Raw genomic sequence first — 15,746 nt, 5'->3', positions numbered from 1 at the left:
ACAGCAGTAATCAATTCGGCAAAATAGATGAACACATTTACAATACCTTTTAAAGCTTCCGTTTCTATGTCTACTAATGGCTTTCCCACATAGGCAATATCGTCTAGATTATAATACAGTTTTTTAACGACTCCATCATAACGACTAGTGATAGTAACAGAAGCTTTATCACTTTGAACTTCACAGATGCTATCAAACTGAGACACAGTATCTCCTTCTTTTACATACCTAAAAAAAAAAGACACAAAACACTTTTACATGAATAATTTTAAGTATATAATACTAATCAGCCTAATGTAAATGCTACACTGAATTAGATCAGTATCCATCTAGTACATCATTTAGTCCCAGATGGTGTACCAAAGAATGTTTCAGAAAGACTATAAAGGCTTCCAGAGTCTCTTTGACGTATCTCCAAGAAATAGTAAAAATTTAAAAACCATTCATAGATCTATAATCCCAAAATTTAATTACACTTTCAGGTGTTATGCCTCACCCATTTCTTGGAAGAAATTCTAAAGATATGTTCTTAAAATGTTATTTCCTTTTATTATTTTATATTAGCCTTCATCAAACTTTAAGATTTGTTTATTATTCTATAATTAAGTCCAAAAATTGATATCCCTAAAGCATATTCTTTGTAATTTCATTAATTTTGGATTGAGTTCTCTCAGTCTTTCCTTCTAGAATTATCTTAATCTGTCCTTGTATATGAGTCCCTTTTTCTCCTTAATCATCTTAGGTATGCTTTATAAGGCTCTCCTAGATTTACTTTTTTTTTCCCCTCAGATTTTATTTACTCATTTGACAGAGACAGAGAGCACCAGCAAGGGGAGTGGCAGGCAGAGGGAGAGGGCGAAGCAGGCGCCCCGCTGAGCAGGGAGCCCGACAGAGTCTCAATCCCAGGACACCGGGATCATGATCCCAGCCGAAGACAGACACTTAACTGACGGAGCCACCCAGCCGCCCCAGGCTCTTCTAGATATTCTTAGCAAACAGAACAGAAGGAATGGGACCAAATCTGAAAAACAACATATAATTTTGATTCTAATACCATTCTTGATGTATCTGGCACATTTCTGACTTACTACCACCAATTCTTCATTAAAATAATTGTTCAGTCATTCTCATTCCTTGTCTTCCTGTCTTAACTAGTTCTCAGTACATAATAAAACATCACCCATCACATAGAAACTAGGCTTAAAAGCACCTATAGAGGACTTACACTTCTAGAATGGTAGACTAAGAACCTCTGGAATTCTGCTCCTCTATAAATGCAACAAGTATACTGGCAAAAGTTGTTAAAAACTGACTTTTTCAGAATTCTAGAAATTACTGTAAGGCTTGCAACAATCAAGAAAGACCTATTCAGGAAAAGTGACTGAACCTCATTAAAAACAGCTAGTTTTCTTTTTTTAAAAAAGATTTATTTACTTGAGAGAGAGAGAGATTGAAAGAGTGAGCACAAATGGGGAAGGGCAGAGGGAGAGAGAGAGGCAGACTCCCTGGGAAGCCCAGCATGGGGCTCGATACCAGGACCCTGGGATCATGACCTGGGCAGAAGGCAGATGCTTAACTGACTGAGCCACCCAGGCACCCCCTAGTTTTTATTTTAACTTCTTCTATTCTCATTCTCCTTTCCCCAGCTCAGCATTAGTCTTGAAAATCAGCAGCCTTACAGCCATAGCAAGGGCAGACCCAAGTTTGGAGTTCCACAAAAACCTATACTCCCAAAGAACAGTCACTATTTGACATGTTGGGCAGGTCTCTGGAAAAATTCCTTTCACAGAGCTTAATCTTGTCTGACCTGACTTAGTTCCCTCACGGTGTTTGCTGAAAACCGTCCACAGCAATTCAAAATTGTAGTTAGCTGGGGCAATGATAAAAGTTAGGGCAAACAAGAGGTTCTTAAAAGGAAGACCTGTGTAATAAGATGTCCACACATCTTACCACATATCTTTCACATTATTTTATGTAAAATATCTAGTTTTCAACAAAAAATTACAAGACATGTAAAGAAACAGAAAGTATGGCCTGTGGGACGCCTGGGTGGCTCAGTCGTTAAGCATCTGCCTTCGGCTCAGGGCGTGATCCCGGTGTTCTGGGATCGAGCCCCACATCAGGCTCCTCCGCTAGGAGCCTGCTTCTTCCTCTCCCACTCCCCCTGCTTGTGTTCCCTCTCTCGTTGGCTGTCTCTCTGTCAAATAAATAAATAAAATCTTTAAAAAATAAGAAAAAGAAAAAGAAAGTACGGCCTGTGTAGAGAAAAAAAAAAGCAGTCAATGGAAACCATCTCTGAAGATGCCCAGATGTTAATTAACAATAATTAATGTTATAATTAACTTTAATAAAAGTTAAATTAAATCAATTAAATATTCAAAGAACTAAAGGAAACCACATCTAAACAATTAAAGGGACACAGGAGAAAATGATGCATCACCAAATAAAGAATATCAATAAAGAGAATCTTTGAAGAAATAATGGCTAAGAACGTCCTAAACTTGATGAAAACATTAATGTACATATATTTAAGAAGCTCAACAAAGTCCAAGTAGGATAAATTCAAAAAAACCACACTTAGACACAGCATAACCAAACTTTCAAAGACAATGAGAAAATCTTAAAATCATCAAGAGAAAACCACTCATCATGTAAAGGAAACCTTGTAAGACTAACAGATGGTTTCTAGTCAGAAACTATGGAGGCCAAAAGACAGTTGAATGACACATTCAATGTGCTGAAAGAAAAGACAGACTGTCAGTCAAGGATCTTTAATCTAGCAAAACTATGCTTCAAAAAATGAAGGAGAAATAAATACATTCTCAAATAAATTAAAACAGAACTTTTGCTAGCAACCCGCCCCACAAGAAATGCTGAAAGGAGTCCTTCAAGCTGAAATAAAAGGACAATAGACAGTAACTCAAATCCACATGAAGAAATAAAGAACACTAATAAAGATAACTACATGGGTAAATATATAAGACACTATATTTTGTTTGTATACCTTTTTAATTCTATCTGATTTACAAAACAAGTGCATAAAGCAATATTTTAAAAACTGTTGATGGGCTTATAATGTTTAAACATGTAATACATATGACAATAGCAGCAAAAAAGGAGGGGAGAAGGGAAGGAGTATATTGGAGCAACGTTTTTAATGTACTATTGAAACTGAGTTGGTATTAATCCAATCTACATTGTTTTTTAAACCACAGAGCAACCAACTAGGGGCACCTGGGTGGCACAGCGGTTAAGCGTCTGCCTTCAGCTCAGGGCGTGATCCCAGCGTTAAGGGATCGAGCCCCACATCAGGCTCTTCCGCTATGAGCCTGCTTCTTCCTCTCCCACTCCCCCTGCTTGTGTTCCCTCTCTCACTGGCTGTCTCCATCTCTGTCGAATAAATTAAAAAAAAAAAAAAAAAGAAAGTAACTAAAAAATATATATAGTAAAAGAAACAAGGAAATTAAAATGGTACAGTAGAATACCTATTTATCACAATAGGAGGCACTAATGGGAGAAATACACGAACAAAAAACACATAAAACATATAGAAAACAAATAGCAAAATGGCAGATATGAATCTTCACGTGCCAATAAAAGGCATAAATTAGAAAAATGGATTTCAAAAAAACGATTCCGCTATATGCTATGTACAAGAGACACAAATAGGTTAAAAGTAAAAGGATGCAAAACATATATCATGCAAGAGGGGAAGATGGTGGTAGAGCAGGAGGACCCGAGGCTCACCTCGTCCCACAAATACAACTAGATAACCCTCAAATCATCCTACATACCCCAGAAATCAATCTTAAGACTGGCAGAACAAACCCCACAACTAAACATAGAGAAGAGGCCACATCAATGAAGGTAGGATGTGCACAGACAGGGTTTGAGAGAGAAACATATAGGCCGCAGCAGCTGGGAGGTAGCTGTGACAGCAGAGCAGGGTGAGAGACAGACTAGCACATGTGGAAGTGCATGGGGAAAACTAATTCCCACAGTAACTGGCTTGGAAAGTGAGAGGGGCCGAATTTCGGGAGTTCTTGCTACAAGCAGGGCTTAAAGCCCAGAGTTGTAAAGGTCAGTCTCAGGTAGAGCCTGAAGGCATTGGGGCTGCTCTGGGAGAGAAGGCAGGGCAAACAGCCTGCAGACATACAGCATGGAAACAGTGACCTCAAGAACATCCTGGGTCACAAGATGGGAGGTTATTTGTTCATTTCAGAGGACATCCCAGAGAGGCAGCATTCACAGAGAGAACCTTCCAGGAACAAAGGAACTGGTGGGTTTGACTTCCCTACCCCACCCCTCAGCAAAAGCACAGAACTACCAACCGGAGGCAGTGCAGTGACAACACTCACTACATAGCATGCTTACACCAAGTCCCAACACCTCCTACACTCCATGCTCCAGTGGAACCACCCTTTCTGGTCACGCTTGCCTAGGTTCCACGATGGTGGACCCCTCTCCCCCAAAAGACTGGCTCAAACCCCTACCAACACTGTATCTCCCAATCTGGGAGTTTTGCAGAGCCTTGGCAGCAGGTCTCATTTCACAAGCAGAACAGAGCACACCTAGTCAAAACACACCACAGTCTGGGGCACCTGGGTGGCTCAGTCGTTAAGTGTCTGCCTTTGGCTCAGGGCGTGATCCTGGCATTCTAGGATCGAGCCCCACATCAGGCTCCTCTGCCGGGAGCCTGCTTCTTCCTCTCCCGCTCCCCCTGCCTGTGTTCCCTCTCTCGCTGGCTGTCTCTATCTGTCAAATAAATACATAAAAAATCTTTAAAAAAAAAAAAAAAAACACCACAGTCAGGCCAGGGAACAAATACTGCCCACAACAGGCAAAAACAGCCTCTGCAGAAAACTGCCTAAAGGATAAAGTGGCCAGGATGAAACAGCAGAGCATATGCAACGCACATTGGAGACAGTCCCAGAAGCTCCAGGCCCTGGGGAACAGGGGATACTACATGGCAAGGCACTAGAGGACCTCTTCTTCATAAGGCCATTACCCTCAAGAACAGGAGACGTAGCTGACTTTTCTAACACAAAGAAACAGGCACAGAGACTTAAACAAAATGAGAAGACAGAGAAATTTGACCCAAATGAAACAACAGGACAAGAACATGGCTGGAGATCTAAGTGAAAGAGATATAAGTAACATGCCTGATAGAGTATTTCAAGCAATAATCATAAAAATACTCATTGGACTTGAGAAAAGAGTGGAAGACATCAGTAGGACCCTTAACACAGAGATAAAAAAGAACCAATCAGAGATGAAGAGTACAATAGATTATAAACACACTTGATGCAATGAACAGCAGTTTGGAAGAAGCAATAGAACAAATTAATGACCTAGAAAACACAGTAATGAAATGAAAGTAAGCAAGTTGAACAAAAGAGAGAAAAAAGAATTATGCAAAATGAGAATAGACTTAAGGAACTCCGAGACTCCATCAAATGTAATAACATTTATATTATACGAGTCCCAAAAGAGAGAGAAAAGGGAACAGAAAATGTATTTGAAGAAATAATAGCTGAAAACATCTCTAATCTGGGGGAAAAAAAAGATACTCAGATCCAGGAGGCACAGAGAACCCCCATCAAAACTGACAAAAGCAGATCCACACCAAGACATAATGTAATCAAATTGGCAAAAAATAGTGTTAAAGAAATTTTAAAGGCAGAAAGACAAAAGAAGACAGTAACATACAAGGGAAACCACATAAGGCTATCAGGGGATTTTCAGCAGAAACTTTCTAAGCCAGAAGAGCTTGGCATGATATATTCAAAGTGCTGAATGGAAAAAATCTGCAGCCAAGAATATTCTAGTGATCAAATCTATCATTCAGAATAGAAAGAAAGATAAGGACTTATCCAGACAAACAAGAACTAAAGAAGTTCATGACCACTAAACCAGCCTTGCAAGAAATACTAAAAAGTGGGGCGCCTAGGTGGCGCAGTTGTTAAGCGTCTACCTTCGGCTCAGGGCGTGATCCCAGCGTTCTGGGATCGAGCCCCGCATCAGGCTCCTCTGCTAGGAGCCTGCTTCTTCCTCTCCCACTCCCCCTGCTTGTGTTCCCTCTCTCACTGGCTGTCTCTGTCAAATAAAAAAAAAAAAAAAAACTAAAAAGAGACTCTGAGTGGAAAGGAGAAACTGTATGTATGACGGTGGGAAACACAAAAGCAGTAAAAATGAATATTTTTATTAAAAAATCAGTCAAGGAACTCATAAATAAAAGGATATAAAATATGACAATATATACCTAAAACGTGGGGAGGAGAGAAGAATGTGTTCAAACCTAAATGACCATCAACTTAATTTACACTGCTACATGCAGAAGATGTTATATACAAACCTTGTTGTATATACAAAATTTGTTGTTTGGTAACAACAAATCAAAAACCACTAATAGGGGCGCCTGGGTGGCACAGCGGTTAAGCGTCTGCCTTCAGCTCAGGGCGTGATCCCAGCATTATGGGATCGAGCCCCACATCAGGCTCTTCCGCTATGAGCCTGCTTCTTCCTCTCCCACTCCCCCTGCTTGTGTTCCCTCTCTCGCTGGCTGTCTCTATCTCTGTCAAATAAATAAATAAAATCTTAAAAAAAAAAACAAAAAAACCCACTAATAAATATGCAAAGAATAAAGAGAAAGAAATCCAAATAAATCACTAAAGAAAAACTGTAAACCATGAAAGAAAGACAGAGAAAATCTTCAGAAACAACCACAAAACAATAAAATGGTGAAAAATACATATTTATCAATAATTACTTGGAATGTAAATGGATTAAACATGCCAATCAAAAGATATAGGGTGACAGAATGGATCAAAAAAAAAAAAAAGACCCATCTATACGCTGCCTACGAGAGACTCATTTTAGACCTAAAGATACCTGGAGACTGAAAGTGGGGACAGAGAAACCATTCATGCAAACGGATGTTAAAAGAAAGCTGCAGTATGGGGTGCCTGGGTGGCTCAGTCAGTTGAGCTTCCAACTCTTGATTTTGGCTTGGGTCATGATCTCAGGGTCTAGATATCCAGCCCTGGCATCAGGCTCCGTGCTCAGCATGGAGTCTATTTGAGATTCTTTCTCCACCCCCTTTGTCCCTCCCCCGCTCGTGCTCTCTTTCTCTAAAATAAATAAATAAATAGAATCTTAAGAAAAAGAAAAGAAGGAAAGAAAAGAAAAGAAAGCCAGAGTAGCAATACTTACATTGGTTGAGACAGACTTTAAAACAAAGCCTATAATAAGAGACAAATCAGGACATTATATAATAAGTAAGGGGACATCCAACAAGAAGATAAAATTGTAAATACTTATGCATCCAACATGGGAGGACCCAAATACATAAAACAGTTAGTAACAAAAATAAAGGAACTAATCAACAATAATACAATAATAGTAGAGCACTTTAACACCCCACGTACATCAATGGACAGATCATCTAAACAGAAAATAAACAAGGAAACAATGGCTTTGAATGACACCCTGCAAGACAGGAAGATGGTGGCAGTCATCTGGACCAGATGGATTTAACAGATATATTCAGAACATTCCAGCCTAAAACAGGAGAATATGCATTCTTTTAAGGCACATGTGGAACATCCTCCAGAATAGATCACATATTAAGCCACAAAACAATCCTTGACAAATTCAAAAAGACTGAAGTCATACCATGCATCTTTTCTGATCACAACGCTATCAAACTAGAAGTCAACCACAAGAAAAAATTTGGAAAGATCACAAATACTATGAGGTTAAACAACATGCTAATAAGCGATGAATGGGTCAAACAGGAAATAAAAGAAGAAATTAGAAAAGTATATAGAAACAAATGAAAATGGGGGGGAGAAACAAATGAAAATGAAAACGCAAGGTCCAAAACCTTTGGCATAGCAAAAGAAGTTCTAAGAGGGAAGTTTATAGCAATATAGGCCTACCTCAAGAAGCAAGAAAAGTTTCAAATAAACAACCTAGTCTTACACCCAAAGGAGCTAGGAAAGAGAACAACAAACAAAACCTAAAACCATCAGGAAGGAAATAAAAAAGATTAGGGCAGAAATAAGTGATACAGAAATTAAAAAAAAAAATAGGACAGATCAATGAAACCAGGACCTGGTTCTTTTGGAAAAAATCAATAAAACTGATAAACCGCTAGCCAGACATATCAAGAAAAATGAGAAAGACTCAAATAGATAAAATCACAAATGAAAGAGGAGAAATAACCACCACTACCACAAAAATACAAACAATTGTAAAAGAATATTATAAAAAACTATCTGCCAACAAATTGAACAACCCAGAAGTAATGGATAAATTCTTAGAAACATATAAACCAAAACTGAATCAGGAAGAAATAGAAAATTTGAATAGACAAACAACCAGCAAAGAAACTGAATCAGTGAAAAAAACTCCCAACAAACAGAAGTCTTATTGATACATCACATCAATAAGAGGATAAGAACCATCTGATCATTTCAATAGACACAGAAAAAGCATTTTACAAAGCACAGTATCTATTCATGATAAAAACCCTCAACAAAGTAGGTTTAGAGGGAACATAACTCAACATAATAAAGGCCATATATGAAACACCCACAGCTAACATCATCCTGAATGGGGAAAAACTGAGAGCCTTTCCCCTAATGTCAAGAACAAGATACGGATGTCCACTCTCTTCACTTTTATTCAACATCGTACTAGAAGTACTAGCCACAGCAATCAGACAACAACAACAACAAAAATAAAAAGCATCCAAATTGGTAAAGAAAACTTTCACTTTTTGCAGATGATGTGATACTGTTATACAGAAAACCCAAAAGACTCCACCAAAAAACTACTAGAACTGCTAAATGAATTCAGTAAAGTTGCAGGATACAAAATCAATGTACAGAAATCTGTTGCATTTCGATATATCACTACAGAAGCAACACAAAGAGAAATTAAGAAAATAATCCCATTTACAATTGCACCAAAAATAAGAAGATATCTAGGAATAAAACTAACCAAAGAGGTGAAGACCTGTACTCTGAAAACAATAAAACACTGATGAAAGTAATTGAAGATGATACAAAGAAATGGGAAGGTCTTCCATGCTCATGGATTGGAAAAACAAATATGATTAAAATGTCTATACTACTCAAAGCAATCTACACATTTAATGCAATTCCTATCAAAATACCAACAGCATTTTTCACAGAACAAACAAACAATCCTAAAATGTGTATGGGACCACAAAAGACCCCAAATAGCCAAAGTAATGTTGAGAAAGAAAAGCAAAGCTGGAGGGATCAAAATTACAGACTTCAAGTTATATTACAAAGCCATAATAATCAAAACAGTATGGTATTGGCACAAAAACAGACATGTAGATCAACAGAACAAAATAGAAAATCCATAAATAAACTTCCAATTATATGGTCACAACACACACAAAACGCATATACCACACATACACACCAAAAAAATCATGCAAACAGTAACCAAAAGAGAGCTGGACTGGCTTTATTACTATCAGACAAAACTGACTTTAAGACAAAAGCGCGTATATAATGCAAACTTTTGTTTTGGAAGTTGGTCAAAGGCTCTTTGAAATTGAAGTATTTTTCTTCTTTATCCATATATTTGCTGCTACAAATTTGAAGAATAAATAATGTTTTACTGCCACTTACATAATGTTAAATCATGCTTCCTTACGCATTCGAATTTCTATTCTCAGTGAGTAGCACACAATTCTGCTTTTTAACATTTTACCAACTATGTTATATATATAGTGTATATATATATACAGTGTGTATATATATGTGTGTGTATATATACATTGTATATGTATATATACACTATATATATAGTATACACACTCTATATATACACATATTGTATATATAGTGTATACATACATACATGTTGTATATATATATATAGTGTGTGTGTGTGTATATATATACACACACACATATATATATACACACACACACACACTTTTTTTTAAGTAGACCATGCCCAGCATGGAGCCCAATGCAGGGCTCCAACTCACAACCATGAGATCAAGACCTGAGCCAAGATCAAGAGTTGGACACTTAACTCACTGAGCCACCCAGGTGCCCCCAACTGCATTACAATACATATATTTTTTTCCCTTGAGTTAAGATTTGTAGATATTAAGTTAGGGAGAAAGCACACAGAATTCAAGAAAGCTCTTAATATTTCTTAAAGAACTTCTGAAAAACCTTAACCAAATATGTGTTTCTCATTTAATGAAATATTAATTTTCATTAGCAATGAAATAATCTCCTTTTCCAAGAACCTTAAAACCCTGTATCAAACATACGTGTCTAGAGAATTAATAAGAGGTAGAAATTAAGAAATGTTAAAAAATTTAAAATCTACAAAGCCTAGTGTTTGTCTTAGAAAGAAAGGTACCAATAGCATAAATGTACATAATACTCTGCAGATTTAAAAGGCATTTTCTATATATTATATTATTTGAGCCTTTCAATAACCCTTATGAGATGGCAGAGTAAGTACTATTTCCCCCACTTTACACATTAAGAATCAATGCTCAGGAGAGACCAAGTGAGTCCCAGGCAAGATAGGTTAATAAGTTTGAGTCAGGCTCTTCTTTTTTTTTTTTTTTAAAGATTTTATTCATTTATTTGACAGAGAGACAGAGAGAGAGGGAACATAAGCAAGGGGAGTGGGAGAGGGAGAAGCAGGCTTCCCACCAAGCAGGGAGCCTGATGCAGGGCTCAATCCCAGGACCCTGGGATCATGACGCGAGCGGAAGGCAGACTCTTAAAGGCTGAGCCACCCAGGCGCCCCCAGAGTCAGGCTCTTTTGATTTGACATCCATCGCTCTTTCCTTAATCCCACAATGCAACTAGAGACATAACCGTAAGGTACAATTACGTTCTTACTGTTTTCTAACCTACAAAGCAATAACAGAACTACAGAGGAAGAGTGTATAGGTGGCTGAATCAGACTCTTAAAAGGATCTTCAAAAGTATAAAACTACGGTGAGAGCATCTATTTGTTCATCTTCACTGCTACTTCTAGACACCTTTAAAAATTCGTTCACTACCCAGAGGCGTTTCTTTTTTTTCCCAAAAGGTCGACGAAGGAAATGAGGTAGAAGGATGATGAAGGTTGTTTCGAGGCTTTTTTTTTTTTTTAATTTTTAACCTTTCCCAAAATTACTTTTTGATTAATACCTCTTTTTCTATTTTAACCTATCCTAAAAATATAGGCAAACTGTCAGAGAACAGTGAGTCAAATGTACTGGCATTCTTACTGAGGTCATTTTCAGTATAGTAAAAGAGAGCTTAGACTATATCATGATTTTAAAATAGTCTGGAAATAAATAGTAAGTCCATATACAAATGCCATTCAAACACATGATCATATCAAGTTAACATCTTTTACAGGCTTATTTCCCTTTTTCAGCTGAAGTGAGGGGTGGGTGGTGAAAAAATTTTTTAAAAGAAGAAAAAATAATCCTTAAGAAATTACATCAAATAAAATATCATGATGTATGATGAATTGTATTAACAACATATAAGCAACACAAACTACCTTATTGCTTTTAAAAAAAAAGCATCATTATAGAAAGAAGTCTCTCAACTTAAATAATTCCTACTTATTTTTACACAAATTATTTTTACATTGACTTAAAATCTTTTTCAGAATAACTTACCATGTTTTTTAAGATTTTATTTTTATGTAATCTCTACACCCAGCCTGGGGCTTGAATTTACAACCCCAAGATCAAGATCATATACTCTACTGACTGAGCCAGTCAAATGCCCCAACTTACCATTCTTTAATAGTTACTTCTCTAATCCCTTCTCCGATGTCTGAGAGTTTGAATTGAACAATCTGTCCCTGCAGAGCTTCAAAGACAAATGAGAAATGTTCTCATTAAATAAGTAATGTATTCCTAATAGATGCTTTCACAACTAAAATGAGAAAATATACTCAGAGGCAGAAACAATTGCATTTTACAGATAAAAAAAATATTTTATAATTTTTAAAAGCATAAACATCATTCATAACCATCAAAGATTTAAATAAATTAGTCAGCATCACAGACCTACTGATAACTGCCATAGCACTTCCATTTTCCAACTTCCAAAATAATACTCTTTTACAAGGGTATAGAAGGCCCAGCTAGCTGGATCTCCTAGTTTTCTGTTATTAAACTATAATAACCATTAGCGTCCTGCTCTTAGATCTCTTTTGACTTCATGTAACTCTTCTCATTCTAAGTGGCTAACGATCAGGCAGGTCCGTATCTAGAAAACTTGAAAAATTTTCATCTCTCCAAACCATGTTCTGCCAACTTATCATTAAATTTTAGTCCCTCTCCTTCCTCTTTCCATTGTTTATCCCTTTTTGAATTTCTACCCCACTCTTGTAAGAATTAGATGGAAGTGATACTTCATGGTAATTATTCCCAAGAGAAAGTATTTCTGGTCAACAGAAAGTAGGTTTGGATCCTCTCACTTTTCCAGGGTAACAAGTGGCTCTGAACTGATTCAAGAGTGCTCCTCTATCTTCAGACTGCTATTCATCAAAATTGCTTACAAAACACACAGCAAGCTGATTCAGGTCCTTAGGTTTTCTTTAATAAATATGAGGAGATAAGTTAATGGTTAAGAAATACAAATGCATTTTTGACATGGAGGTATTAGGCACCTCTTATTTCCTCTCTAGTAAGTTCGGTCCTCTCACAGCCTGCTGCTCATAGTACTGGAAACTTTCTGAAAGAAATAGTTTGGTATTAAGTATCATAAGCCTTAAAAAAAAAAAAAAAAGTCCCTATCTTTGACTCAATAAGCAATTCTGCTTTTAAGAGTTTTTTCCCCTGAGGAACTAAGAGAGGTACACAAAGATTTGTGCTCAAGAATAGTTATCATAGAGTTAAAATGAAGACCCAGAATACCAACCTAAGTCACCAAAAAATGACAAGTAAATATATTATGGCACCTCTATTCAAAACAATATTATTCAAGGAACAGCACGTGCAAGCAGAACATGGAAATATAGTGCATAGCATGGTTAGGGAATAACACACAATTCTATGGCTGAAGATAGTATATGTGGCAAAAAAAATCAGTCAAGATTAAAAAAGGCTTTCTTTGCCGTGCCACAGTGAGGTGTTTGAAATTTATCCTGAAGGTGATCAGGGGCCAGTGGTAAGTAAATATGGTCATAAATTTTTTGCAGCTGCTCCCATAGGACGTAGAGTCTAATTTACCACTACTTAAATCTATGCTGGCCTATCACTTGCTTGGACAATAGAACATAGCAGAAGTGAGGTTGTACAAATTCTGGAGCCTAGACCTCAAAGGACCTTGCAGCTTCTTCTACCCTCTCCCTCTTGGAATACTGCCTTGAGATTCCTGAGTAAGGAAGCTGATCTAGTCTACTGGAGGATGAAAGGCCATGTTGAGGAGAAATGAGATGCCCCACCCAAAAACCAGCACCAAGTGTCAGACATGTATGTGAGACCATCTTGGACGTTCCAGCCCAGACGATCCTCTAGCTGAATATAGTCGTATCAGTGAGCTCAGGTGAAATCAGCAGAGGAACCACCCGGGTAACCCCCAAAATCTGAGAAATAATAAACCATTGTTGCTTTAAGCCTAAAGTCGTGGGCAGGGCTGTTATTCAGTAATAATTAACCAATAGGGAATACCATCTGCAATTTCAGCTCTGTAACTTTAAATGTATAATTTTAGAAAGAACCCTCCCTGGCAGGAATGTGGTGGATGGGGCTGGAAAAGGGATGACAGAGAAAGCAGCTAGGCTACTACAGGTACAAAACTGAAGTATAGAATTTAATGTATTTATATATTTTCAAAGCTGTCTGAAAAAGAGAAGACAGATTTAAGAATCACGTAAGACGTCAAATTAACAGATCTCAGTAATCAATTTGATGTGAAATAGGAATCAGGAAGGCTCCAGGTTTCTAGATTAAGTATTCACCAAGTTAGGGAATATAGGAAAAGAATGTATAGGGAATATAGGAAGGCTCCAGGTTTCTAGATTAAGTATTCACCAAGTTAGGGAATATAGGAAGAGAATGTATCCTAGAACAGCGCCTTGCCAGATAGCAGGTGATCAATAAATATTTGTGTTAAATGAATTTATTCTCATAACAATACAATAAGTTAGGCACTGTGATTACTCCCATTTTACAGATGATGAAATAGAAAGAAATTAAGTAACTTGCTTAAGGTTACACAGCTAGTAACTGACAGACGGAGAACCCAAAGCTCAAGGTAAGTGTTTAGAGACTAGAGCAGGAAGTTAGGAGTTTCTGCTTGAATGGCTTCTATTTTCTCTGAGAAATAAAGAGAAAAGATCAACTTTTAAAAATAAAAATCAAAAAAAAAAAAAAAAAAGGCCAAGGCAGGGTTTACATATCTTAGGGTGTTGTGGAAGACAACCTATGAAAAGACTGATCTCAGGGGTTGGCTCTGCCTGGAATTCCCCCATTTTTCATTGCTTGCACAGACTAAGGCATCAAGTATCTTTCAAAAATTTAATGATGTAACAAAAGTCTAGGGCTCTTTATCAGAGTTCTAAATAGAACATCAAAAAAAAAATCCTAGTGTCTTCGCAAAATCTAATACTGAAGCCTCAAGTTCTTTACTGAGGGTAGAAAAAGATGTAAGAAAAGTAATTAGATGGTAAAAGTCAGAACACTTTTTTTTTTTTTGGTCAGAAAACTTTCTATTTAGGAACACTTTGTTTCATCACACAATCTTAACACAACAGACTGAGGTAAGTGCTTCATTCAACCAATAATACAGTGACAGTATAAGGATACAATCCACTAAGTCAACAATTTACCTGACTATCGCAATTAGATGAGCCAGATGATAAAGAACAGATGGCCCAAGACAACCCACTTCCAACATTATGAAGACAGAAGCATTAATGTAAAGATATGAAAGGAATGGGGGGGCTCAGAAAAAAGAAAATAAGAAAAGGATAGATTCAGGGAAAGCAAGGAGGGCTGAGCTAGAAAGAAAAGGTTAACTTTTTTTTACTTTAAGTCTTCGATTACTTTTTTAAAAGTTCTGAGTATGATATAAAACATTATTTTATATAGGCTATTTTAAGATCATACTTACCAGCAGTTGTTTTCAGCAACTGATGTGGATGACTGTACTTGAATGAAGGATAACCAAAGAAACACACACATTTTGGCTTCAAAACATGAACATTCATACATGTTTGAAAGTAGCGAACACAAATCTAAAGATGAGAAAACAAAAAAAAAGCTTTTGTGAATGTGTACTCTCTGTGAGTACATATTGAATTTCAAGTCTATTCTAAAAGTAGAACAGTCATTATCACAATACAAACAATATGAAATTATCCAGGCCAAAATCTGAACTGGCCAAAACCAGAAATCAGTGCAAATCAAGTTTATTAAGATTGGTTATTTCTTAAGTATTTCTATTCAAGAAATCAAAGGGGCTTAAACTCTAGCACCCAGAGAACATTATTTTGTTCTTTTATAATTTAGTAAAACTACATCCTTTGTTGTCAGTTTTGTTTCTATGCTTATGATCCTTGCCTAAAATTAATTATGAAAGTGAAGAAATTTTAACGATGTATTTTGTACGAACACATCAGTTTGTAGGTGCAGTCGAGTCACTAAAGACTTCCTAAAATAAAACTGTTAAAGAATTAAAAACTGACTGTTAGCATCTAAAGACACTGAGAACCATGTG

The 15,746-nt window shown here is 36.9% G+C and overlaps 1 protein-coding gene across 1 annotated transcript in view; it reads right to left on the bottom strand.

Annotated features, from left to right (window-relative positions):
• Positions 1-15,746, bottom strand: part of DBT (dihydrolipoamide branched chain transacylase E2) — a 46,981-nt gene that overhangs the window by 25,617 nt on the left and 5,618 nt on the right. Inside the window, exons 2-4 of the mRNA XM_008697659.2 lie at positions 15,141-15,264; positions 11,813-11,888; positions 47-228 (exon numbers count right to left, since the gene is read on the bottom strand). Coding sequence (XP_008695881.1) covers positions 47-228; positions 11,813-11,888; positions 15,141-15,264 — 382 coding nt within the window. The remainder of the gene's footprint in view (positions 1-46; positions 229-11,812; positions 11,889-15,140; positions 15,265-15,746) is intronic.

The sequence above is a fragment of the Ursus maritimus genome, unplaced genomic scaffold (genome assembly GCF_017311325.1).
Source record: "Ursus maritimus isolate PB19 unplaced genomic scaffold, ASM1731132v1 scaffold_12, whole genome shotgun sequence".
In the NCBI taxonomy this organism is placed as follows: domain Eukaryota; kingdom Metazoa; phylum Chordata; class Mammalia; order Carnivora; family Ursidae; genus Ursus; species Ursus maritimus.
This window is presented reverse-complemented; position numbering and strand designations above follow the sequence as displayed.